This window comes from Dreissena polymorpha, chromosome 12 (assembly GCF_020536995.1).
Source record: "Dreissena polymorpha isolate Duluth1 chromosome 12, UMN_Dpol_1.0, whole genome shotgun sequence".
In the NCBI taxonomy this organism is placed as follows: Eukaryota; Metazoa; Mollusca; class Bivalvia; order Myida; family Dreissenidae; genus Dreissena; species Dreissena polymorpha.
Genome location: NC_068366.1, coordinates 42,254,732 through 42,281,028, shown reverse-complemented (window position 1 = coordinate 42,281,028; position 26,297 = coordinate 42,254,732). Strand labels below are relative to the sequence as shown.

At 36.2% G+C, this 26,297-nt stretch overlaps 1 protein-coding gene and 1 long non-coding RNA gene across 8 annotated transcripts in view; both read left to right on the top strand.

Moving 5' to 3' along the window:
- Positions 1 to 26,297, top strand: part of LOC127852295 (uncharacterized) — an 89,252-nt gene that overhangs the window by 27,287 nt on the left and 35,668 nt on the right. For 5 of the 6 annotated variants that reach the window (XM_052386216.1, XM_052386220.1, XM_052386214.1 and 2 more), the window contains 7 exons: positions 4,414 to 4,608; positions 15,648 to 15,808; positions 18,456 to 18,571; positions 18,943 to 19,082; positions 22,212 to 22,475; positions 23,535 to 23,586; positions 25,932 to 25,973. In XM_052386216.1, the coding sequence (XP_052242176.1) occupies positions 4,414 to 4,608; positions 15,648 to 15,808; positions 18,456 to 18,571; positions 18,943 to 19,082; positions 22,212 to 22,475; positions 23,535 to 23,586; positions 25,932 to 25,973 (970 nt within the window). The remainder of the gene's footprint in view (positions 1 to 4,413; positions 4,609 to 15,647; positions 15,809 to 18,455; positions 18,572 to 18,942; positions 19,083 to 22,211; positions 22,476 to 23,534; positions 23,587 to 25,931; positions 25,974 to 26,297) is intronic. The other variant, XM_052386215.1, reaches the window with a different exon arrangement.
- LOC127852300 (uncharacterized) lies at positions 8,341 to 9,803 on the top strand. 2 transcript variants are annotated; one of them, XR_008036184.1, is made up of 3 exons: positions 8,341 to 8,664; positions 8,913 to 9,036; positions 9,378 to 9,803. It is a non-coding gene; the product is annotated as an uncharacterized LOC127852300 (long non-coding RNA). The 2 variants fall into 2 exon arrangements; XR_008036185.1 differs by lacking the exon at positions 8,341 to 8,664 and adding an exon at positions 8,737 to 8,850.

Here is a 26,297-nt window from a genome sequence, read left to right as displayed (position 1 = left end):
AAATGGACGTTTGTTGTCGTGTATATGCACTTGCCAGATGGTAAATGCGCCCGTATATGTATTTCAACAAATTGGTTTGACCCATCAAGTTGACATGTTTATGTAACGATACATGTATATAAGCAATGCGTTTTGGACACTAAATATAATAAGGATTCAACCCATAGGAGAGACGCTAGAGGTATATATTCAGAACCCAACCCCAGGTGGGGTAGGTTGGGGTCCTCTCAGGACGGATTTGGACGGATTTTGTCATGTCTTGGAAACGTTGTTAATTACTTAGAGAATTACATGGATTTGGAAATATTGCACAACTAATTTAAAGAATTATATGAAACATTATGTTAACAACTGAATAAAGAGCAAAGAACCATCCATCAAGTTTATTTGTATATGTGTTCTGGCACAGAAATTTTATTTCGAAGCAGCGCAATAGGGGGCATTGTGTTTTTGACAAACACATCTCTTGTTAAACATTTTTTTGCACAATTATTATCATGTCCATTAATATATTCACAGTAAATATAAACATAAATTATTAGCTCGACTATTATATATTAAATATATATAGTGGAGTTATCCTACTCACCCCGCCGTCGGCGTTTCTGTTACCGTGAGCGTTGGAATGTTAAAGTTTGCGTACCACCTCAAATATTTCCTATGTCCCTTGACATATTGCTATTATATTGTGCATACTTCTTTACCAACATGACCCAATCTATAAACAGGAGCAGACAACCGTATCAAGCATTTTGTAAGAATTATGGCCCTTTTTCTACCTAGAATATGCATGTTATTGATAAATCTATGTTAAAGTTTGTGTACAACCTCAAATATTTTCTATGTACCTTGTCATATTGCTTTTATATTTTGCATATTTCTTTACCAACATGACCACAATCTATAAACAAGAGCAGACAACTGTATCAAGCATTTTTAGCTCAACTATTATATATGAAATATATAGTGGAGCTATCCTACTCACCCTGGCGTCGGCGTGAGCGTAAGCGTGAGTGTAAGCGTGACTGTGCAAATGTTAAAGTTTGTGTACCACCCCAAATATTTTCTACAAATGTATGTCCCTTGACATATTGCTTTAATATTTTGCATACTTCTTATAAACAAGAGCAGACAACTGTATCAAGCATTTTGTAAGAATTATGGCCCTTTTTATGTCCCCCACTATAGTAGTGGGGGACATATTGTTTTTGGTCTGTTGGTTGGTTGGTCTGTTGGTCTGTTGGTTGGTTGGTTGGTTGGTTTGCGCCAACTTTAACATTTGCAATAACTTTTGCAATATTGAAGATAGCAACTTGATATTTGGCATGCACATGTATCTCATGGAGCTGCACATTTTGAGTAGTGAAAGGTCAAGGTCATCCTTCAAGGTCAAAGGTCAAATATATGGGTCAAAATCGCTCATTTAATGTACACTTTTGCAGTATTTCAATATTCAAGATAGCAACTTGATATTTGGAATGCATGTGTATCTCATGGAGCTGCACATTTTGAGTGGTGAAAGGTCAAGGTCATCCTTCAAGGTCAGATGTCAAATATATGTGGCCAAAATCGCTCATTTTATGAGTTCTTTTGCAATATTGAAGATAGCAACTTGATATTTGGCATGCATGTGTTTCTCATGGAGGTGCACATTTTGAGTGGTGAAAGGTCAAGGTCAAGGTCATCCTTCAAGGTCAGAGGTCAAATATATGTGGCCCAAATCGCTAATTTTATGAATACTTTTGCAATATTGAAGATAGCAACTTGATATTTGGCATGCATGTGCATCTCATGGAGCTGCACATTTTTAGTGGTAAAAGGTCAAGGTCATCCTTCAAGGTCAAATATATGGGTCAAAATTGCTCTTGTAATGTCACGTGTGCAATATTGAAGCTAGCAATTTTATATTTGAAATGCATGTGTATCTCATGGAGCTGCACATTTTGAGTGGTGAAGGGTCAAGGTCATCCTACAAGGTAGGGGGACATTGTGTTTCACAAACACATCTTGTTTCACTTAGATTAATATGCATATTCTATGTTAAAGTTTGCATACCAACTCAAATATTTTCAATGTCCCTTAACATATTGCTTTCATATTTTGCAAACTTCTTTACCAACATGACCCCAATCTATAATCAAGAGCAGACAACTGTATCAAGCATTTTGTAAGAATTATGGCCCTTTTTTTGTCTTAGTAACTGAATATTTTGTTAAATTTTGTGTTTAGATCCACTTGACTTCTAATGTATCAAAGCTATTGCTTTCAAACTTCAAATATTTTCTTACTATCATGAGGGTACTGTACCTGGCAAGTTGAATTTAACCTTGACCTTTGAATGACCTTGACTCTCAAGGTCAAAAGAATAAATTTTAGTTAAATTGCCATAACTTCTTTATTTATGATCAGATTTGATTCATACTTTGACATAACAACACTTTACTGACATACTTCAATGGACTCCACCCAAGCCAACCCCGCGCCCCACCCCAGAATCTAATAAATGACCACACCCCCACATAAAACCCCCCTCTCCAACCCCACCCCCACCCAATTTTTTTTTCTTTAAAACATGGTAAAAAAAAATCCACAAATATTTATTTTCTTTATTTTTGAAGGATTGTCAAACCATCCCACCCAAGCTATTGCTATCAAACTTGAAATAAATTCGTATTAGTTTGTTTTATGCCTTTACAAATGTTCAAGAGATTGTGGAAAATATACCTGAACTCAGAATTGTCTATATAGTACAACTTCTTTAAAACGTAAGCCATCAATATGTTTCAATTATGGTCCTCTTCCACTTAGAATATGACTATATTACCTTGACCTTATTGAATATGAACAATTCCCCCATGATGGCTTACGTTATACTGTCAAGCACTTGAATAGTCGAGCGTGCTGTCCTCTGACAGCTCTTGTTATAAATGTTGGCAAGTTTTCTGTATGTTATTTCTCATCAGGTGAGACATGACACCAAAAATTGTCCTATAGATGAGGGAAAAAAGAAGATCTTCTACACTTTGGGTTATTGTAATACTTATTACAATAAATGTGTTCCTTGAATGTTTTCATGAAGATTGAGCTAAATAAATTTTACAAACATTTATGTTTATTTCCAGATGCATGTTGTGGAAGAAACAAATGCAATGATTTGTCTTCAGTAATTCTAAACTCCTTTTTATGTTTAGATGTTGAGTTCCCATTCACCTCATTAAATTTCATTATCCAACTCGCTAAATTTCCACACAATGCCCAACATAAGTAAAATGGCTCTTGTAAACATATTTACTAATGAACAGGTTTTCACTATTGTTTTTGCTTCATTATTTTCCTTCTATCCCTTCTCTTTTAGAACAAGAACTCAAATTCTTTTGATAAGATTATGTCTTTCTATATATTTCAAACAATATACCTTGTGGTTTGTTTCCAGCTCATTAAATTTAAAACCTGAAGTAAAATATTGGAGAAAAGTTTGCATAAATACATAGTTGCACAAAGTTATGTCTTTTATTGCCCATTCTGTATAATGTGACATATGTCAGGTTTTGGTTTCGATGTCAGTATTAAATTTTGGTCTGTTAATAAATGCTAAATACTTTCTGACAAACTTGATACCCTTAATGATAAATTCATGAGACGACTTTGGCCTTTTTATTGAAATTGCAACAATTTGTTGGTGCATATCAATTTCTATTTCTACTTGTATAAAAACTTTAAATTGGTATGTCAACACAAAGATGGCATGCTGCCATATTTCATGTTGTCAGCACCATGTCTTTGTTGTGAAATGAGAATTAACTTTTATTTCTGTGTGTCAACAATTTTAATAATTGTAATTTGGGAATTCAGACACCTGTATATAAATAGGTGCTTGAGTTTGATCATCTACTGATTTTGCTACAAAGGAACTTTTTTATAAGAATTGATAAATTTTATTATGTTTAGCACTGTTTTGATATGTCAATTTTGGAATTATCTTGAGTATAATTAATGGTTTTATATAAGAGAAAGAATCCAAGCTTGTTACATTTTGTTCTTTTATTTAAACTGGGTGCTTATGTTAATTTTTGTATAATGTTTAATATTTGCTATCATAATTTAGTGGTTTCATGAAAATCCACAATAATAAGTTTACTATGAATAATATGGATTTCGCAGTAATTAGAATTTTTTTGGATAAGTTGCTGGGATTTTGTAAAAGCTTATTTGCCTTGGAATGCCAAAATGCTTCGCAATTTGGCTATGTTATGGAGATTAAAGAGGCAAATATTGAAGGTCAACTGAATTATCTTTAGCCAATGTGTAGCCATCTGCTAATAAGCAAGTGGAAGGGTATCAGATAAATGGCAATTGTTTATTACATTCTATATTTTAATTACATTACGAATCCCATTGTCTCTTTACCTACAGATTGTGCAACTTTTGCTGCAACATGGTGCTGACGTCACTCTGAGGAACTACGAGGGTCACACTGCACTAGATGTAGCTTCGCCATCCATACGCTCCATTCTTCTTGAGTCGGTTGAACGCACAACGGAGGCCTCACACCAGCTACTACTGCAAGCAGCTTGGCAAGGGGACATCAAGGTCATCTTGCGTCTGCTGGTATGTTTGTTGTTGTTTTTACAATCCTTTGCAAGCGTAGCCAATCTAAGTAGTAAACAAGCTTAGCCAATATCAGTGGGGAATAAGCTTAGTCAATCTTATTGGTATACAAGCTTAGCCAATCTAAGTAGTAAACAAGCTTAGCCAATCTAAGTAGTAAACAAGCTTAGCCAATCTAAGTAGTAAACAAGCTTAGCCAATCTAAGTAGTAAACAAGCTTAGCCAATCTAAGTAGTAAACAAGCTTAGCCAATCTAAGTAGTAAACAAGCTTAGCCAATCTAAGTAGTAAACAAGCTTAGCCAATCTAAGTAGTAAACAAGCTTAGCCAATCTAAGTAGTAAACAAGCTTAGCCAATCTAAGTAGTAAACAAGCTTAGCCAATCTAAGTAGTAAACAAGCTTAGCCAATATCAGTGGCGAATAAGCTTAGTCAATCTAATTGGTATACAAGCTTAGCCAATCTCAGTGGCAAATAAGCATAGCCATTATAAGTGGTAAACAAGGTAAGCACATAAAACGTGTAAACAAGCTAAGCCAATCCAAGTGGTTAATAAGCTTAGCTTATCTAAGTGGTTAACAGTCTTTGGCAGCCTTAGCCAATCTAAGAGGTTAACAAGCGTTACGTCAATCTACATTGTAAGTGGTTATCAATCCTTGCTAATCAAAGTGGTTTACAAGCTCAGCCAATCATATTTGTTAAGAAGCTTAGATAATCTAAGTGGTTAGCAGCCCTTGCAAGTTTGGCCAATCTAAGTTGGCTACTGGTTCTTTATGGAAAATATGCTTTAAAATGACAATTGCTTTAAGTGACTCTGAGGTATAACAATTCAATCTTTACATATAATTCTGCGTTTGGTAAGCATGATAATGAATTTTATGCTTCCCATATATATATATAGGGGGACCATATAGTTGCCAGTTTGTAGTTCCTTACTTTCTTTCTTCCTTCCGTCACACTTTTGTTACAGTTTCTCATAGCGCCTTCAATATTTTACAGATCTCTTGAATATTTGGCATGTAGGTACCTTGCATGGACCTCTACCTTTTGATGAGGTTTGACGTCACTGGGGTCAATCAAGGTCAAGGTCACCGAGGCTAATAATAGATTTTCCATCACACTTTTGTTACAGTTTCTCATAGCGCCTTCAATATTTTACCAATCTCTTACATATTTGGCATGTAGGTACCTTGCATGGACCTCTACCTTTCAATGAGGTTTGAGGTCACTGGGGTCAAGGTCACCGACCTTAATAATAAATTTTCCGACACACTTTTGTTACAGTTTCTCATAGCGCCTTAAATTGTTTACAGATCTCTTACATATTTGGCATGTAGGTATCTTGCATGAATCTCTACCTTTTGATGAGGTTTGACGTCACTGAGGTCAAGGTCACCGAGGCTAATAATAGATTTTCTGTCACACTTTTGTTACAATTTCTTATAGCGCCTTCAATATTTTTCTGATCTCTTCCATATTTGGCATGTAGGTACCTCTACCTTTTGATGAGGTTTGAGTTCACCGGGGTCAAGGTAAAGGTCACTTAGGCTAATAATAGATTTCTCAAGGTCACACTTTGGCTACAGTTTCTCATAGCACCTTCAATATTTGACCGATCTCTTATATATTTGGGATGTAGGTACGAGTACCTTGCATGGACCTCTACCTTTTTGATGAGGTTTGAGGTCACTGGGGTTAAGGTCACCAAGGCTAATAATAGATTTTGTCAAAGTCACACTTTTTTTCCGCACAAACCATATACACTGCAACTCCAATATATCACGGTCCGTTATATCGCGTTGTCCAATATATCGCGAATCGGCTATGGCTCCCAAAAATCTGACAAGCATAATCCTTAAATAAAATGTTTTTATCTGAGAATTTGATGCATTAAAATCCGTTTCAAGCAAGTATTTTTCCCTTTTTTTCACTAACTTTAATCCAACAGTCATAATCCAGTTTTGACCTGATTGTTTGCTTACATTGTACATCACATTAACACCTGTGTACTGCGATAAACAAAAGACCCATTTGTCAAACATGACAGGTCATTTCCGGTGTTACAATTCTCTATTGAATTTGCTTTGAACTGCCGAAACGCACCAGTGCACACATGAAAGTGTACACAATTATAACAGTAAATGTCACAAGTCAATACTGACCTATCTCAACAATCTGTGTGCGTTAGATACAGTATACAATATAGATCAGTTAGTCACAATGCTCTACTATTAAATCCCATGCTGTGCATGCTTTTCATGAGAAATGAATGACGTCATTTTGTACATGGGTCTAATTTGTGCATGCTTTCTTGAACAATAAAACTCGGCAATGTTTTTCGGATTAAAAATTTAATTATACCCATTTGAAAATACTCACATGGAATAATGTTTTGTGTTATACCAATTAATGACATATGGATATAACACAAACTTGAATAAGGTTGTTAAATAGCGTGTTTTGAGATTGCATAATGATGCTAATGTATACATGCATACATAAACTGACAATTTATATCGCGCGCCGGATATATCACGGTCGCGATCTTTGGACCCCTTCAACCGCGATATATTGGAGTTGCAGTGTATCGACAAAGCATCATTGAGGAGCATCAATCAATTTTACTGATATCCTAGTTTTTGCTAAACAAGCGGACAGATATGCATTAAATGAGGACATGAATTGATATTCGTGTTTACAGTGAGGACTATACTGAACATTTGTATTGTGTTTTCAATAAAGAAAGTGAGTTTCATGTTAAAACCTGTTTGAGCACTGACCATTCATGATTTGAAGCAGCATAGAATAACAAGAATTTCATGATAAAAATGATGACTTTGTGACAGTTGCCCCCCAAAGTTTGTAGAAAATTATCTACACCACAGTAGGACCAGAGTGATTGTTGTCTCTTGAAACCTCTTTCATACTTGAAGCAGCTTGTATTTGACACTTTTGTTATTTCCATGCTTAAAATTTGTTGAGAGGTGTTTCAGCAAGCATGATAACCCTTTGCATGCTGGGAAATTTGTTGTCTGCTGAATTTATAAAATTAGCATTTTCTTCGATTTTTTTCAAAGAATACTATCAGAATAGCAAACAGTTTAGATCCTGATGAGACGCCACGTTCTGTGGCGTCTCATCTAGATCCAAACTGTTTGCAAAGGCCTTCAAAATTCGGTTCCAGCACTGAAAAAGTTAATTAGCATGTTTCTGGACTCATTATTGCAGTAACAAACACTCATTGGTTTTGAAATGTATCGCTAGGGTCAGCTGGACTTGAAAACACCTTTATTATAAAATATTCACTCCACTGTTACATTATATTTAGACAAGTTTAGAGTCATGGTTTATATATTATTTTTATGTTATAATTTTCTTTTTTAGCTCATGTATAAAGAAATTTATTGTTGTTTGTGTGTTTGTCACGGTGTTCGTCTTGCTGTTGTTGTTTTTTAAGTATCAAAACATTTTTTCTGTATTTTGAATTTATAGCAAGATTGCATTAAGAATTAAAAATAATGGCTCTACACCCTTGCTTGCAATTACCTTACATACATACTGGAGTTTCCAAACTATTAATTATCTCGTTTCTGCCATTGAATAGCATGATCTAAATGAGTTGGTCCCTAAAACTGGACTAAATGCATGTGCACAAGGTCCCAGATTGTCACAGATTATAGCCTTTGCAGTATGACTTGCTGTTTTGGGATGGCACAAGGTCCCAGATTGTCACAGATTATAGCCTTCGCAGTATGACTTGCTGTTTTGGGATGGCACAAGGTCCCAGATTGTCACAGATTATAGCCTTCGCAGTATGACTTGCTGTTTTGGGATGGCACTTTTTCAATGAGCACAAGGTCCCAGATTGTCACAGATTATAGCCTTCGCAGTATGACTTGCTGTTTTGGGATGGCACTTTTTCAATGAGCACAAGGTCCCAGATTGTCACAGATTATAGCCTTCGCAGTATGACTTGCTGTTTTGGGATGGCACAAGGTCCCAGATTGTCACAGATTATAGCCTTCGCAGTATGACTTGCTGTTTTGGGATGGCACAAGGTCCCAGATTGTCACTAATTATAGCCTTCGCAGTATGACTTGCTGTTTTGGGATGGCACAAGGTCCCAGATTGTCACAGATTATAGCCTTCGCAGTATGACTTGCTGTTTTGGGATGGCACAAGGTCCCAGATTGTCACAGATTATAGCCTTCGCAGTATGACTTGCTGTTTTGGGATGGCACAAGGTCCCAGATTGTCACAGATTATAGCCTTCGCAGTATGTCTTGCTGTTTTGGGATGGCACAAGGTCCCAGATTGTCACAGATTATAGCCTTCGCAGTATGACTTGCTGTTTTGGGATGGCACAAGGTCCCAGATTGTCACAGATTATAGCCTTCGCAGTATGACTTGCTGTTTTGGGATGGCACAAGGTCCCAGATTGTCACTAATTATAGCCTTCGCAGTATGACTTGCTGTTTTGGGATGGCACAAGGTCCCAGATTGTCACAGATTATAGCCTTCGCAGTATGACTTGCTGTTTTGGGATGGCACAAGGTCCCAGATTGTCACAGATTATAGCCTTCGCAGTATGACTTGCTGTTTTGGGATTGGCACAAGGTCCCAGATTGTCACAGATTATAGCCTTCGCAGTATGTACTTGCTGTTTTGGGATGGCACTTTTTCAATGAGCACAAGGTCCCAGATTGTCACAGATTATAGCCTTCGCAGTATGACTTGCTGTTTTGGGATGGCACTTTTCAATGAGCACAAGGTCCCAGATTGTCACAGATTATAGCCTTCGCAGTATGACTTGCTGTTTTGGGATGGCACAAGGTCCCAGATTGTCACAGATTATAGCCTTCGCAGTATGACTTGCTGTTTTGGGATGGCACAAGGTCCCAGATTGTCACAGATTATAGCCTTCGCAGTATGACTTGCTGTTTTGGGATGGCACAAGGTCCCAGATTGTCACAGATTATAGCCTTCGCAGTATGACTTGCTGTTTTGGGATGGCACAAGGTCCCAGATTGTCACAGATTATAGCCTTCGCAGTATGACTTGCTGTTTTGGGATGGCACAAGGTCCCAGATTGTCACAGATTATAGCCTTCGCAGTATGACTTGCTGTTTTGGGATGGCACAAGGTCCCAGATTGTCACAGATTATAGCCTTCGCAGTATGACTTGCTGTTTTGGGATGGCACAAGGTCCCAGATTGTCACAGATTATAGCCTTCGCAGTATGACTTGCTGTTTTGGGATGGCACTTTTTGACTTGCTGTTTTGGGATGGCACTTTTTGACTTGCTGTTTTGGGATGGCACTTTTTGACTTGCTGTTTTGGGATGGCACTTTTTGACTTGCTGTTTTGGGATGGCACTTTTTGACTTGCTGTTTTGGGATGGCACTTTTTGACTTGCTGTTTTGGGATGGCACTTTTTGACTTGTTTGGATGGCACTTTTGACTTGCTGTTTTGGGATGGCACTTTTTGACTTGCTGTTTTGGGATGGCACTTTTTCAATTGACTATAAGTTGTTTAGAAGTGACTTGCTTGAAATGAAAAATTTCATCATAGAAGTTGAAAATGTTGTCCCTGATTACCCTGTTTAAACTGCACCGACTTATCTGGGACGACACATAACACAAATTAACCCTTTGCATGCTGGGAAATTTGTCGTCTGCTAAAATGTCGTCTGCTGAATTTCTAAAATTAGCATTTTCTTCGATTTTTTTTCTAAGAATACTATCAGAATAGCAAACAGTTTGGATCCAGATGAGACGCCACGTTCTGTGGCGTCTCATCTGGATCAAAACTGTTTGCAAAGGCCTTCCAAATTCGGTTCCCGCACTGAAAGAGTTAATGCATTAATCTCGGTTTTCCCTGAGATCATCTCTTATTTATTAAATGAAATGTATTCTTTAATTTACTCTATATTTTTTAATATGCCTTTATTTATACTTATTGAATGATTCATGAAACAATTTATGTTTTGAGAATTAATGTGTTTGTTCAACATATCTTTTGTTTGCCATTTAACTACTCTTAAACTCAAAATCATTTTTTTTACGATAATAATGGACTAAATAAACAAAACTTGGCACCGGTTCACAACTACTGTAACTCAAAATCTGAATGAATCAACGTCTAATTGTAGCCCTCTGTCTTTATGCACATCAGAGTTTTTGCTACATAATGGGAGTAAATTGTCTGTCAACTATTATTTGTCACATAAACTCTGGCCATGGAGTGGTTACAGTCATAATAGTCTTTTCACAATATAATTAGTATACGAGATTGTCTTGCTGGCTTCTGTTCAATCAACAGATTTACTAAATAAATGCTATAAAATCCCCTCCAAGTTATATATTCAATATTGGTGTAAGACTATTTATATAGCTGAGGTCAAGTTGGCTGTAAAGAATTAAAGCCATGAATCAGCATACTATATAGTCTATGCATTCAAAGATTAATGTGTGTCATTATAGTTACCATTGTAATGGTTTTAAATTCGATTTTTAGTATGATTATCCTGTGGGTGTTTGGAAGGTGCAGATTATATGCACAAGCATTTAAATATGAATAAATCAATTTATTGCCTTTTCAAGCACTTTTTGTAATCAACATGCTTATAATTTAATCACAAGTATTGGACTGATTTAAAGGGACTTGTCACAGATTCAAACACAGATTTGTTTATGATATTCAAACAAGCAAAGTTACACTCCTAACTAAAAAATGTTTAACACATATGTTTTTCATTTGATAATCATGATTTGAAAGTAAAAAAGCATTTGTATCTCTTTCCATTCTTAATTTAGCAAAAATTATGTATTACAGAGATAGCGTTTTAATTACCATTCAACAACTAAAGCCTTTGTGGTCTAGTGGTAGAGTGTTAGATTTTGTTTTTTTAGGTCCCGGCTTCACACCCCAGAACCAGCATTTGTATTTTGACTTGTTCCTTTATATAAATAATTTAAACAATGTCAAATATTATAGTTTTGCTAGTAAATCAATTAAATTATTTTTTTTCAAAATAAGGAAAATCTGTTAACAACATCTTTTAATTATTGGCTCAGAGACAACACTTTCAGTATCAATGGATTTTTTTTAGCTCCCTGATTGCTCAGGTGAGCTTTTGTGACCGGTGTTTGTCCGTCGTCTGTCCGTCCACATTTGTTCGTAAACACTCTAGAGGCCACATTTATCTTCATGAAACTTGGTCAGAAGCTTCGTCCCAATGAAATCTCGGTCCAGTTCAAAACTGGGTCGTGCAGAGTCAAAAACCAGGTCACTAGGTCAAGAATAAATAAAAAAACTTGTAAACACTGTAAGTGTCACATTTTATGCCCAATCATCATGTAACTTTGTCAAAATGTTTGTCTTAATGATATGTTGGTTGAGTTCAAAAGTGGTTCTGGTCCGTTGAAAAACATGGCCGCCAGTGGGCTGGGCAGTTTTCCTTATTTGGCTATAGAGAAACCTTGTAAACACTCTAGAAGTCACAGTTTTTGCCAAATCATCATAAAAGATGGTCAAAACATTGGTTTTATTGATATCTTGGACGAGTTCGAAAATGGTCCAGATCGGTGAAAAAACGTGGCCGCCAGTGGGCGGGCATTTTTCTTTATATGTATATAGTGAAAACATGTAAACACTCTAGAAGTCACATTTTTGGCCCAATTGTCATGAAATTTTAGTCAGAACATTTGTTTCCTCGATATGAGAGTTGAGTTCCAAAATGGTTCTGGTCCGTTGAAAAACATGGTTGCCAGGGGGACGGGGAAGTTTTCCTTATATTTATATAATAAAAAGGCTTGTAAACAATCATGAATTAAGGTCATGCAACATGCGAGACAGCTCTTCTAAATATTGCATTTAAGTTTACAGTAGTAACTCCCCTTTGACTATTAAAGTTTTCATAATAATACAGTTAAGTTGTGTGTATCATTTTTGTGTTAATTGTTATTCGAGGTTCAATGGGTTTTTTTCCAGCTCACCTGATTGCTCAGGTGAGCTTTTGTGACCAGTGTTTGTTCGTCGTCTGGCCATCCGTTAACATTTGTTCGTAAACACTCTAGAGGGCACATTTCTTTTCCGATCTTCATGAAACTTGGTCAGAAGCTTTGTCCCAATGATATCTCGGTCGAGTTCGAAACTGATTCATGCCGGGTCAAAAACTAGGTCACTAGGTCAAAAAAAAGAAAAACCTTGTAAACACTGTAGAAATCAAATTTCATGCCCAATCTTCATGAAACTTTGTCAAAATGTTTGTCTTAATGATATGATGGTTGAGTTCAAAAGTGGTTCTGGTCTGTTGAAAAACATGGCCGCCAGTGGGTGGGGCAGTTTTCCTTATTTGGCTATAGAGATACAATGTAAACACTTTAGAGGCTACATTTTTTTGTCCGATCTTCATGAAACTTGGTCAGAAGATTTGTCCAAATGATATCTCGATGGAGTTGGAAACTGGGTCATGTTTGGTCAAAATCTAGGTCACTAGGTCAAAAAAATATAAACCTTGTGAACACTGTAGAAGTCACAGTTGATGCCAAATCTCCATGTTACTTTGTCAAAATGTTTGTCTTAATGATATGTTTGTTGAGTTCAAAAGGGTTCTGGTCCGTTGAAAAACATGGCCGCAAGTGGGCGGGGCAGTTTTCCTTATTTGGCTATAGAGAAACCTTGTTAACACACTAGAAGTCACAATTTTTGCCCAATCATCATGAAAGTTGGACAAAACATCAGTTTTATTGATATCTCGGACGAGTTCGAAAGTGGTCCAGATCGGTGAAAAACATGGTCGCCAGTGGGCGGCGTATTTTCTCTATATGTATATAGTGAAAAAAGTCACATTTTTTGCCCAATTTTCATGAAAATTGGTCAGAACATTTGTTTCCTTTATACGAGAGTTGAGTTAAAAAATGGTTCCGGTCAGTTGAATAACATGGCTGCCGGGGGGGGGGGGGCAGTTTTCCTATATTTATATAGTAAAAAAAGCTTGTGAACACTCTAGAAGTCACTTTTTTTTCCCAATCATTATGAAACTTGGTGAAATGATTGGTTTGATATATACAGTCGAAACCCGATGGCTCGAACTCGCTTGGCTCGAATTTCAGGTTGGCTCAAACTCGCATCAAAGCACCGATTTTGTATGCTATATATTCATATAAAATTTTGTCGGATGGCTCGAACTCACTTTGCTCGAATTATCGGATGGCTCGAACGGTTTTCACAGTCCCGGCTACAGTTTTCACACGTTCTTTTGTTCGGATGGCTCGAACTCGCTTCGGGTCCCAAAAAGTGTTATTCGATTAGGACCGCTTGATTAAAGGGACGCACAAATTGATTTAACACCGGTCGCATAAACTGCATAATTAATTTAACACTTGTTTGCTAACATGTCATCCACTCAATTGTTAATTGATTTGAGTAAAAGATGACATTTTGTATACGATCTGTCGTTCTTGTATATGCTGTATCATAGTGGGCATTGGCTGAAACGGCTAAATCGCTAAAAATCTTCGTTTATCAAAGACAGCTACGGAAAGCAACACAGACGGACATAATGTCATTCTTAAAAAAAAAATAAATAAATAAGGAATGTAGTGCTGTCTGGTATGTAAATAATGTGTATATAGTGCTGATGCATGTTTTGTTCTTTAGTGCTCTGTGTTACCTTAAAATGTGCTAAGCCAACACGTGCTTGTATTTACTAAATGCTATTTGTTAATTGTATTTGTAACTGTTTTAAAATATTTGTAAATTAAAGTATAACATGTACATATTTAAGTGTTTATTATTAAATTATAAATTCAAAAGCAGTAAGTAGTGCGAAGTAGTACGGAGTTTAAGCAATTTATGTACTCTTCAACTGGAGGTGAAAATGTACTGCAGACTTGTTCGTAAACAAAAGTCTATAAGAAATCGGATGGCTCAAATTCCGGACTGCTTGAACTATTGTTGCCGGTCCCGACGAGTTCGAGCCATCGGGTTTTGACTGTATCTCAGATGAGTTAGCAAATTGTGTCTATCGGTAAAAAAACATGGCCGCCAATGATGGGGGGCAGTTTTCCTTATGTGACAAGAGAGAAACCTTGTGATCAAACACTATAGAAGTCTCATTTTTTGCCTTATCATCGTGAAACTTAGTCAATACATTGTTTTTATTGATTTCTCAGACAAGTTGGAAAATGGCTCAGATCGGTGAAACACACTTTTTAGCTCACCTGATTGCTCAGGGTGAGGTTTTAGAATTGGTCTTTGTCTGCCGTCCATTCATCCACATTTGGTTTGTAAACACTCTAGCATTCACACTTCTCAAGCATTTTTTATGAAAGTTGCTGAAAGATCTCAGTCAAGTTTGATAATGAGCAAAATCACATAATTAATGCCATAATTATTGCCCTTAGATTGTCCAAATTTTCATTATATTATACAAAACCCTTGTAAACACTTTAGAGGTCACAATTTTATTTCAGAGATTATGAATCTTGGTCAAAATATTTATTTTTGTAAGCAAAGTTTGATGTTTTGTAAGGAGAGTCAACTCAAAATATAGGTCACCAGGTAAAATCTTACAAAAACAAAAACACTCCATACGCCAGAGTTTTGGTTCAATAATGATGAAACTTGACCAGTATGTTTGTCTGGACAATATCTAGGTCAAGTTTGACGTTTGGTTAAGATTAAATGAACCGACTCCTCTCAGGTGAGCGAGCTAGGGCCATCTTGGCCCTCTTGTTTTAAAGGTAGTCTCTTCTCTCATGAAAGTCTAGTTTAGGGGAAAATTGTCCCACCCCGATTAGCCTGTGCAGTCCTTATCTGTGACGACACTTCTTTCACATGCATTAAGCTGCTATTCCCAGAGCCCAGAGCGCAGCTTATTTAATGTAATTAATTTCAAACATTGTTGGAAATTGTTCTTTAACCTTTTTAAAATTCAGTTAATCAAAATAAGTTTTGAAAACATACAATGATTAAACCTAAAAATGCAAATTGGAATTATTTATTCTCATAGCACAAGTAATTTTAACCTTGCAGAGTCAGAAGAAGGTTCTCGACATCAACTGTAAGAATGCCGATGGTTACACTCCAATCATGCTGGCAACTCGTGACATGCAGCTGTTTGAGCGGCTAGCTTCACAAATGTCGCGACCTTACAACCCAGTGGAGGTCGTCACTGAACTTCTCAATGCTCGAGCGTATGTGCATACATTTCTGAATATGTAGTGTGTTACACTACTTATTTATGCTTTTTTGTTCGGATTAGTTTATAATGAGTCTTAAAGTCAATATTTTTATAGAAGATATCTTCAAATTTGGGACAAGTGTATGCACAGATATTGATGATGTTTTGTGCGTATTAATAATAAATTAAATTGTTCTTTGATCATAGATACTAGTCACCTAATGCTTGTATCACATGGGTATGTCATGTTAGAGAAAGATTGACCTATAAATACATGTAATCATAAACAAGGGTCCTGAGTTGTGTTGTTGGAAATTTCATAGTTAATTTACTTAAAAGCTAGGTCAGACACATCATACCAGCATTAGAGGAATCATTGTTGGTAATTAAATGTATGAATTTCAGTATGTGGACTATAAGGGCCATGATGCTGTATATTGAATGTTTTGTTTGATCTGGTAAATCTCAATCAATTATCTATTATTTAATACTTATGTAAATATATATAGTATATAGCAGAGCCAAATGTTGATAAAAACTAAGTCACTTGGTCAAAAAAAGAAAAACCTTGTGAACTCTGTAGAAGTCACAGTTGATGCCAAATCTTCATGTAACTTTGTCAAAATGTTAGTCTAAATGATATATTGGTTGAGTTCAAAAATGGTTCCGGTCAGTTAAAAAACATGGCCGCCAGGGGGCGGGGCAGTATTCCTTATATGGCTAAAGAGAAACCTTGTGAACATTCTAGAAGTCACAATTTTTGCTCAATCATCATGAAACTTAGTGGAAACATTGCTTTTATTGATATCTTGACAAGTTGAAAATGGTCCAGATCGGTGAAAAAAAATGGCCGCCAGGGGGCGGGGCAGTTTTCTCTATATGTATATAGTTAAAACATTTGAACACTCTGGAAGTCACATTTTTGGTCCAATCTTCATGGAATTTGCTCAGAACATGTCTTTTCTGGATATGACGGTTGAGTTCGAAAATGGTTACGTTTGCTTGAAAAAATGGCTGCCAAGGGGCGGGGCATTTTTCCTTATATGGCTATATATGGCTATAGTAAAATCTTGTTAACACTTTAGATGCCACATTTATTTTCCAATCTTCATGAAACTTGGTCAGAAGATTCATCCCAATTATATCTTGAAAGAGTTCGAAAATGATGCCGGTTGTTGAAAAACATGGCCACCAGGGGGCAGGGCATTTTTCCTTATATGGCTATAGTAAAACCTTGTTAACACTCTAGAGGCCACATTTATTTTCCGATCTTCATGAAACTTGGTCAGAAGATCTGTCCCAATGATATCTTGGATGAGTTTGAAAATGGTAACCTTTGCTTGAAAAACATGGCTGTCAAGGGGCGGGGCATTTTTCCTTATATGGCTATATATGGCAATAGTAAAATCTTGTTAACACTCTAGAGGCCACATTTATTGTCCAATCTTCATGAAACTTGGTCAAAAGATTCATCCCAATAATATCCTAGAAGATTTAAAAAATGATGCCCTTTGGTTGAAAAACATGGCCGCCAGGGGGCGGGGCATTTTTCCTTCAGAAGATTTGTCCCAATAATATCTTGTTATCTCAGGTAATCGACTTTGGACCTTTCAGACCCTCTTGTTTGTTATTCCATCTGTTATTTTATACTGTACACATATAGAAATTGGTCGGTATGAAATTTCGTGGTTTCATAAAAAACATCTAATTCGTTGACACGTAATTTCGTGGATTTCAAATAAAAAACAACTAATTCGTTGATACGTAATTTCGTGGATTTCACATTTTCGTCATAATAATTAAACTTTTATTAAAACAACTAGAATAATAACGAAGCATCAACTGCTAATCTGTGTAGACAGCAAGACTTGATGTTAATGTGCACTGAAGTATGAAAGTGTTGCCAATAATTGTTGATAAGAGCGATAAAGCGGGGCACTTGTGGGTCCCTGCTCGCTCATTGCCATCAATGTTGTTTTGACAATATTTGCAATTCTCAGCGCAATCGGTCCTCTAGTAGTAACAATTGAGAGATAAGGTCCCCAAAATACAGGTGTGAAAACCGTTATGTCTCTCTTTTAACTTTAATTGGTACTAATTGACATATGTGATAAATGTGCAAACTGTTTATTTGACGACATACGTAAAAGAGAACAATGTACAGTTTAAATACCGTGCTTGATTTAAAAAGTGTTATTACCCAAACATTTATCTAGAAATATTTGAATAAGTCAAGATATAGTGTAATGTGACACACTGAAGTGAAGTAACTATTACAAAAAATAAATATCTCGGATAACCAACAACAAAAGTAGATGGTGAAAATGACATTCGGAAATGACCTGATTTCGGATTAAAAATGTATAAATAATCGTTGGTACTTGAATTCGTGGTTCAGCAGACTAAGGAAATCCATGAAAATTTGTTCCATACGAAATTTAATGGTTTTACAGTATCGATTTTAAATCACACTTTTTAAATGATTGTATCAAATGCTAACCACTGTCACTAAAAACACTTCGCACTCGTGATTTAATTCTTACGCATCTGTACTCCTTACTGTGGGTTATTCGACAACAAGCCATGATAGAACAAATTTGTTTCTTAAATATATATTTTTAAGTAAAAATGCAGCTTACGTTTCTCTCACCATTTACCAGAGATCTGCATGCCACAGATGAGGATGGGAAGTCATGTCTACATCACGCCTGCTCATCAAAGGCCATCATCTCTCAGGCTGTTGTGTCAACCATCGTTGCTTGTGGTCCCAACATGGGTATGTCTGGAAAGTCTGCTCAAGTAGTCAGTAAATATGAATTTTAAGATACCTTTATGGTAAAAATCATTTGGGCAAATAAATTTGTTTGTGGCAGGAAATATATATATGTGGTACTTTTTGACAGCAGCTTTGGATATGTCAGACTAGGTTTAGGCCAAAAAGTACTTAAACAGTTTTAGTGCAATACTTAGGAAATGTCCTGTCATAAAGTGCAGCTATCTTGCTGAGTTTGGAAAATTTCATTTTTATCTAGAATATTAATGTAAAACTAGCTTTTTTCTGGAAAATATTTTCCTAAATTGTTATAGAATTAATAAGTATGCTTGTTAAATGTTAACATAATAACTTTTAACACTGTTGCATTTCAGAACAAAAGGACAAGCGCTGTTTTGCGCCCCTCCACTGTGCATCCCTCACAGGCAACGTAGAATGTATCACGACTCTGCTGGAAGGTGGTTCAGAGGTCAACTCGAGGGGCTTTGCAGGGGCAACTGCCCTGCATATCACTGTAAGTCTAGAACACTTATGTTTAATATGTCATGCTTTCAACGATAGTTTATGGCTGGACCATCCACAGAATAGTCTAATTTCAGCTACATGCCCAAATATTGAAGTTCTATGGTTAAGGTGAACTCACAACAGCTTCATATCACGGTTTCTTCTACAGGTTTTTTCATAAAACTTAAAAAATGTTTTTTAGTCATTGTGTGAGGTTCTTGACCAAGTTTCACACCATTGCAAAAGCAGAAATATGCATATGTTATGCTTCCTTTGAAGAAACATGTAGCAATGTCTATCTGTCTGATTGTCAGGATTCCTGTCTGTCAATTCTCAGCAATAACTTAGCCTAATATTTATGGATTTTAAAATAATGTGGCGAAAATGTTAACCACCATAAGACATCTTGTTGCATGTAACACCAGTCTCCCTGCCCATATGTCAAGGTTACACTTACAGGTCAATAGTCAAACTTAGCTATAAAACTGCTTGAAAATTCCTGTCTCAGCCATTACTTAAAAATAACTAAAGGATTTTACAATAACATTCAAATAATAACATTTGCATAACAGATGTAAGCCATCAAAAGACATGTCACATGCAATAACTGATATAACTTTGCCATAAAGCAGCTTGTTTGGACAGTAACTGTATTAGTTATCATGCAATTTTTAGCTCGACTATTATATATGAAATATATATAGTGGAGCTATCCTACTCACCCCGGCGTCAGCGTTAGCGTGAGCGTGCAAATGTTAAAGTTTGCGTACCACCCCAAATATTTCCGATGTCCCTTGACATATTGCTTTCATATTTTGCATAGCCCTTCACCAACATGACCCCAACGTATAAACAAGAGCAGACAACTGTATCAAGCATTTTTTAAGAATTATGGCCCTTTTTCCACTAAGAATATGCATATTATTGATAACTCTATGTTAAAGTTTGCGTACCACCTCAAATATTTCCTATGTCCCTTGACATATTGCTTTCATATATTGCAAACTTCTTTACCAACATGATTCCAATCTATAAACAAGAGCAGACAACTGTATCAAGCATTTTGACAGAATTTTGGCCCCTTTTATACTTAGATAATTGAACATTTGGTTAAGTTTTGTGTTTTGGTCCATTTTACTCCTAAAGTATCATAGCTATTGCTTTTTATGCCCCCTTTCAAAGAAAAGGGGCATAAAGTGATCGGACTGTCCGTCCGTCCGTCTGTCCGTCCGTCCGTCCGTCTGTCCGTCACACTTTGCGTTTAGGTTTCGAAAAATGCTCCTAACTTCAATGTCCCTTGAGATATAACCTTCATATTTGGTGTGCATGTGTATATGGACAAGGCCTTTCCGTACGCACACATTTTTTTACCCCTGTGACCTTGACCTTGAACTAAGGCTCCGCGTTTAGGTTTCGAAATCTGCGTTTAGGTTTCGAAAAATGCTCATTACTTCTTTGTTCTTTGAGATATAACCTTCATATTTGGTATGCCTGTGTATATGGACAAGGCCTTTCCATACGCACAACAATTTTCACCCCTGTGACCTTGACCTTGAACTTAGGGTCCGCGTTTAAGTTTCCAAATCTGCGTTTAGGTTTCGAAAATGCTCATAATTTCTATGTCCCTTGAGATATAACCTTCATATTTGGTATGCAGGTGTATATGGACAAGGCCTTTCCATACGCACAACAATTTTTACCCCTGTGACCTTTACCTTGAACTTAAGGTCCGCGTTTAGGTTTCGAAATCTGCGTTTAGGTTTCGAAAAATGTTCATATCTTCTATGTCCCTTGAGATAAAGCCTTCATATTTGGTATGCATGTGTATATGGACAAGGCCTTTCCATACGCACAAAATTTTGACTCCTGTGACCTTGACCATGAACTTAAGGTCTGCGTTTAGGTTTCGAAATCTGCGTTTAGGGTTCGAAAAATGCTCATAACTTCTATGTCCCTTGAGATATGACCTTCATATTTGGTATGCATGTTTATATGGACAAGGCCTTTCCATAGGCACACAAATTTTGACCCCTGTGACCTTGACCTTGAACTTTGGGTCCGCGCTTAGGTTTCGAAATCTGCGTTTAGGTTTCGAAAAATGCTATAACTTCTATCAAAGCGTTTATAGGGGGCATATGTCATCCTATGGTGACAGCTCTTGTAAGACTTGGAAAACTCGCTAACTATAGTAAGGGGACTGTACAGGGCAAGTTGCACAACTCTGGTTGGCTTTTTAACAGAATTTTGGCCCTTTTTTGTCTTTGTAACTTTCTTACTATCGTGATGTTACTGTACCTGGCAAGTTGAATCTGACCTGATCTTTGATTGACCTTGACTCTCAAGGTCAAATTAATAAATTTTGCTTAAATTGCCATAACTTCTTCATTTATGATCACATTTGATTCATGCTTTGACAAAACAACACTTACCTGACATACCACAATGGACTCCACCCAAACCACGCCCCACCCCAGAATCCCCCCCCCCCCCCCAAAAAAAAAAAAATAATTTTTTTTTTATTTTTTTTTTTAAAATATCATCTATTAAATGACCACACACCCACATTATACCCCCTCTCCATGATGGCTTTCGTTATACTGTCAAGCACTAGAATAGTCGAGCGTGCTGTCCTCTTACAGCTCTTGTTTAATAATTTACTACAAATGATCACTTTATTTGATATAAGGCATTTCATGTGTGTCACAGTTTTCTCCCCTCAAAGGTAAAGGTCACATATAGAGTTCAAGAGACACATTTGATCATAACAGCATGTTTTGACATTTATTGAGTTTTTAGAGAACATTGGAATAAGTGGGCCCAGGTACTTTGAACATTCTAGTAAAAATTGTATGCAACTGCTTTATATCTCATCTATATTTTCAATATGGGTATAAAAATATGTGTTATGGGTCTTTCAGCTGACCAAGAAATGTAACTGTGACATTATTTCTAGTAGTATTATGTCCCCCTTTGTAATTAAATTTCAGATGGAATTTCCATCCAAGATGATCTATGCATGATGGTCTTTGTTTAGCTTGTACATATCACTGTAACTTCTACAGGTATTCAGCTTCATACCAAAATAAATATTGTCCTTTAATATTTTCATACTTCAAACAGAAAATGTTCATATTTATAGTCTTACAACAACCATGAGAAGGCAACAAGTGTGTTGCTGGAGCATGGGGCCAATGTGACACTGACTGACGACAGGGGCCTCAACCCCGTTGATCTCGCAAAGACAAGAAAGATGCGCAAGAAGTTACAGGAGGCCTGGACAGAGGCCACGACTGCCAAGACTTCCCTGAATCTGGGGCCAATCAGATCTTTTAGCAAGGAGGATCTCAGGGCATCAGTGGAGGATCTCACTAAGAAAAAGAAGAAGGGAGAAGTTATTTTTGAAGTAGGATTATGTGATTTTTAGCTCGGCTGTTTTCGGAGAAAACCAGAGGTATTGTCATAGCCAGCTCGTCATCCGCCCTCCGCCGGCGTCATGCTTAAACCTTTACATTGGCTCTTAAATCAAAGTGCTTACTACTACAACTTTGAAACTTCATATGTAGATGCACCTTGATGAGTTCTACATGCCACACCCATTTTGGGGTCACTAGGTCAAAGGTCAAGGTCGCTGTGACCTCAAAAAAAAAGTAATCTGACAAGCTTTCATTTAAAGCCACACACCTTGAAATGAACTTATTTGGCATAGTAAATTTTAGTTTAAATAAGAAACATAATTTATCTATGCCAATTAGAATATATATGGTGGTTACAAGGTAGAACTCCGTCTTTTTATAGCGCTTTAAAACTTAAAAATAATCTCATTCGTCGAAATGGACGTAAACTTCCAGAAATCCTACTTTAGGTTTTAAAAGCGTTGCAGTTTGAAAAATAATGAATTACTTGCTAACTAGGCTATAGATTTAATTTTATCTATGCCAATTAGAATATATATGGTGGTTACAAGGTAGAAATCCATCTTTTTGCGCTTTTAAACTTAATAATAATCGCCTATGTGGAAATAGACATATATGTATAGAAATCCTACTTTCGGTTTTAAAAGTTTGAAAAATAGTATATTACTTGCTAAATAGGCTATAGTATTAATTATAATTTTGCACACTTTCAAATGGCATACATAGGTATTGATTTGCATGTACTTCATTTCAAGGAGTGTGGCTTTAATAAAAAATGCATCCGCAGCTGAGCGTTGGCACCCGTTATGCAGTGCTCTTGTTAAATTTTGTTTTTAGAAATGTTTTAATCAAATCAATTTTTTAATGTCTTTGTATTTAAAAAAAGTTCAAGGAACAACGTCAGTTTCTCGTTCCATTAATTATGTTCTTATAGGTTTTGGTATGACTGTTATTTTGTGTGTGTCAATTCATGCACATTTGTTTTTAAAAATTTTACAAAGTGGTTGTTATTTCCTTCAACATCAACAATTTTGATTTCTTGTTTGCAGGGACTGCCAAGCAATCCATTCGGTGATTCAAACAAAAAGGACTCCATTGCAAGTATGTTAGGTGTCATCTTGCCTGAGCTATGGGCTTGAAAACATCTTATGTCTCTCGTTATCCCCTGCCAAAAGCGGAAAAATATAGAATTGGCATTGTCCATCTTTTCATCCGTCCGCCTGTCTGTCAGTCCGCCTGTCTGTTAGTCCGTCTGCCTGTCTGTCTGTCACAAAACTTGTTAGGGCTATATCTCAGAAAGTGTCCCAAAGCCTGTTTTTAAGTCCTCTTTAAAGACTGGGTCGATCTTGCTCAGACCTTCACAATAGAAGTACCTTTATCTTTAAGTGATCTTTTATATACTAATTTCGCTGCAATGAGGATTGGCAGAATTATGGCCCTTTGTTTTTCTACTGAAGAATATATAGTCACAATTTGTGACAAATTGTTTATGCTTTTTAACTTCCCTTGAACTACTTGGTCAATCTTACTTAAATTTTCAAAAATTAATGACCTCAATTCGTACATGATTGTTAAGAAAGGAACTTTGACAGCAACCAGTTTTGGTCAAATAATAGCCCTTTGTTTTTTTGTAAACTATAGAATATTTAGTGGATTTGTCTGTGTCTAAAGGTGGGTTATGGGGGCATCAGTGTCTGTGACACATATTGAGTTCAAGTAACTGTTTATAATGTGTTCTTGTAAATTTCTTCATGAGACAGATCTTTACATATTGAGTAATGATTCCAGATTTGTATAATATTATAATTAGTTTGCTAATAATCTAATAGCAAAGCATTTTATAATTGTTCATAGCAAAGTAGCAAATAAACATTTAATTTTTTTTTTTTTTTTTTTTTTTTTTTTAAACATTTAATCATGTTGATCTGGAAGGTAATTCCTTTTTATGCCCCCGTATCGAAAGATCGGGGGTATATTATTGTATTTTTATATTGTTTTTGGCCTGTCTGGTCATTGTATGTGTGTGTCCCAAAACTTTAACCAAAACTTTAACCTTGGTCATAACTTTTGCAATATTCAAGATAGCAACTTGATATTTGGCATGCATGTGTATCTCATGGAGCTGCACATTTTGAGTGGTGAAAGGTCAAAGTCAAGGTCACCCTTTAAGGTCAATGGGCATAAAAACAAATTCAGAAAACTTTAACCAAAACTTTAACCTTCTTCATAACTTTTGCAATATTGAAGATAGCAACTTGATATTAGGCATGCATGTTTATCTCATGGAGCTGCAAAATTTGAGTGGTGAAAGGTCAAGGTCATCCTTCAAGGTCAAAGGTCAAATTTATGGCTTCAAAGCGGCGCAATAGGGGGCATTGTGTTTCTGAATTATTTCTTGTTTGTCTTAAAATTCCCCATCAAAAGGGCCTGGCCTCTTTTCCTTGTAAGATGGAAAAAAACTATTGGTATAGTAGTGTTTAGCAGATACAAATATATCACTTTTTATCCCTAAATTGTACAAAAGGTTCATTGCGGCGCACCAGTAGTTTAAAAGAGGTTCGAACTCTCCGTATTGATGCAATGCGTGAAATCTGGTTCACAAAACATCTTGATGTTACCATCCCGAGAAGTATTTTCCATATTCTATAGTGTGTAGACTTTTTGGGTGGATACGTTTTGGTGTTTTTAACTCTTTCAGTGCTGGAACCAATTTTTGAAAGCCTTTGCAAACAGTTTGGATCCAGATGAGATGCCACAGAACATGGCGTCTCATCAGGATTCAAACTGTTTGCTATTCTGATAGTATTCTTTGAAAAAATCAAAGAAAATGCTAATTTTAGAAATTCAGCAGATGACATTTTAGCAGACGACAAATTTCCCAGCATGCAAAGGGTTAAGGGGAATAGTTGAAAATGAATGGTGTAATGCAAAAAAGGGTCTTATGCCATATCCTTCAACTTCAAGCATAGCTTCAATCCAGCCTGGGAAATAACGCCATCTGGTGAGGAGCAATGTTTCATTGGTCTCATTAGCATACAGGGTAGTTACTGACCATATTTTGAAGATGCAAAAGTTTGGCTGCAGTTCAACTGGCTGCAATTGGCGTAATATCTATTTTTGCATGACATGGGTCAACATTATTTCTACTTATTAGTTACTTGGTTACTCTTACTGTAGTTTTGGTATTGAAAAGAAGATGTAAAAAGATAACTCATTTAATGTTGTTGTTTTTAATTGAGCACAATTGTTTCTCTTTGGTCATATAATGTTTTTATTTATTTCGTTTTATTTTCCTACAGATATTCTGCATAAACTGGGTACACTTATTTTCACATTCACAATTAAAATGTTTGCTCTTGATTTATTGCACCACCACCTGTTCTTAATTAAAATTTGTTTTATCTTCCTACTTTACTCTCAGTTTAATCTTCGTATTTTACTCTCAGTTTTAGGTTCAGGAGTTATCTTCCAGGAAATATTTAAACTGGGTACTTCTTCTTTTGTTTGGGTTATTGTGTTTGGGATTTGTGTGATTTGTATACATTTGTATGTTGCACATATTGTCTGTTTGACTGGTGATGGACATTTTTCAGTGTGTTTTGAGGTCAAAGTGTGTTTTGAGGTCAAAGTGTGAATCACGTGGTATTTTCAGTCATTTTCCTAGCAGAACTTTATTTTATAATTGAATGGCAGAACTGTCAGAAAAAGTACTTTTATTTTACATAAATGCAGATGGTGTTTATGAATAAATAAGGAATAATTTTCCAGGCAGGCATGCACAGATGGAGTATTAGAAATGGCAATTCAATTCT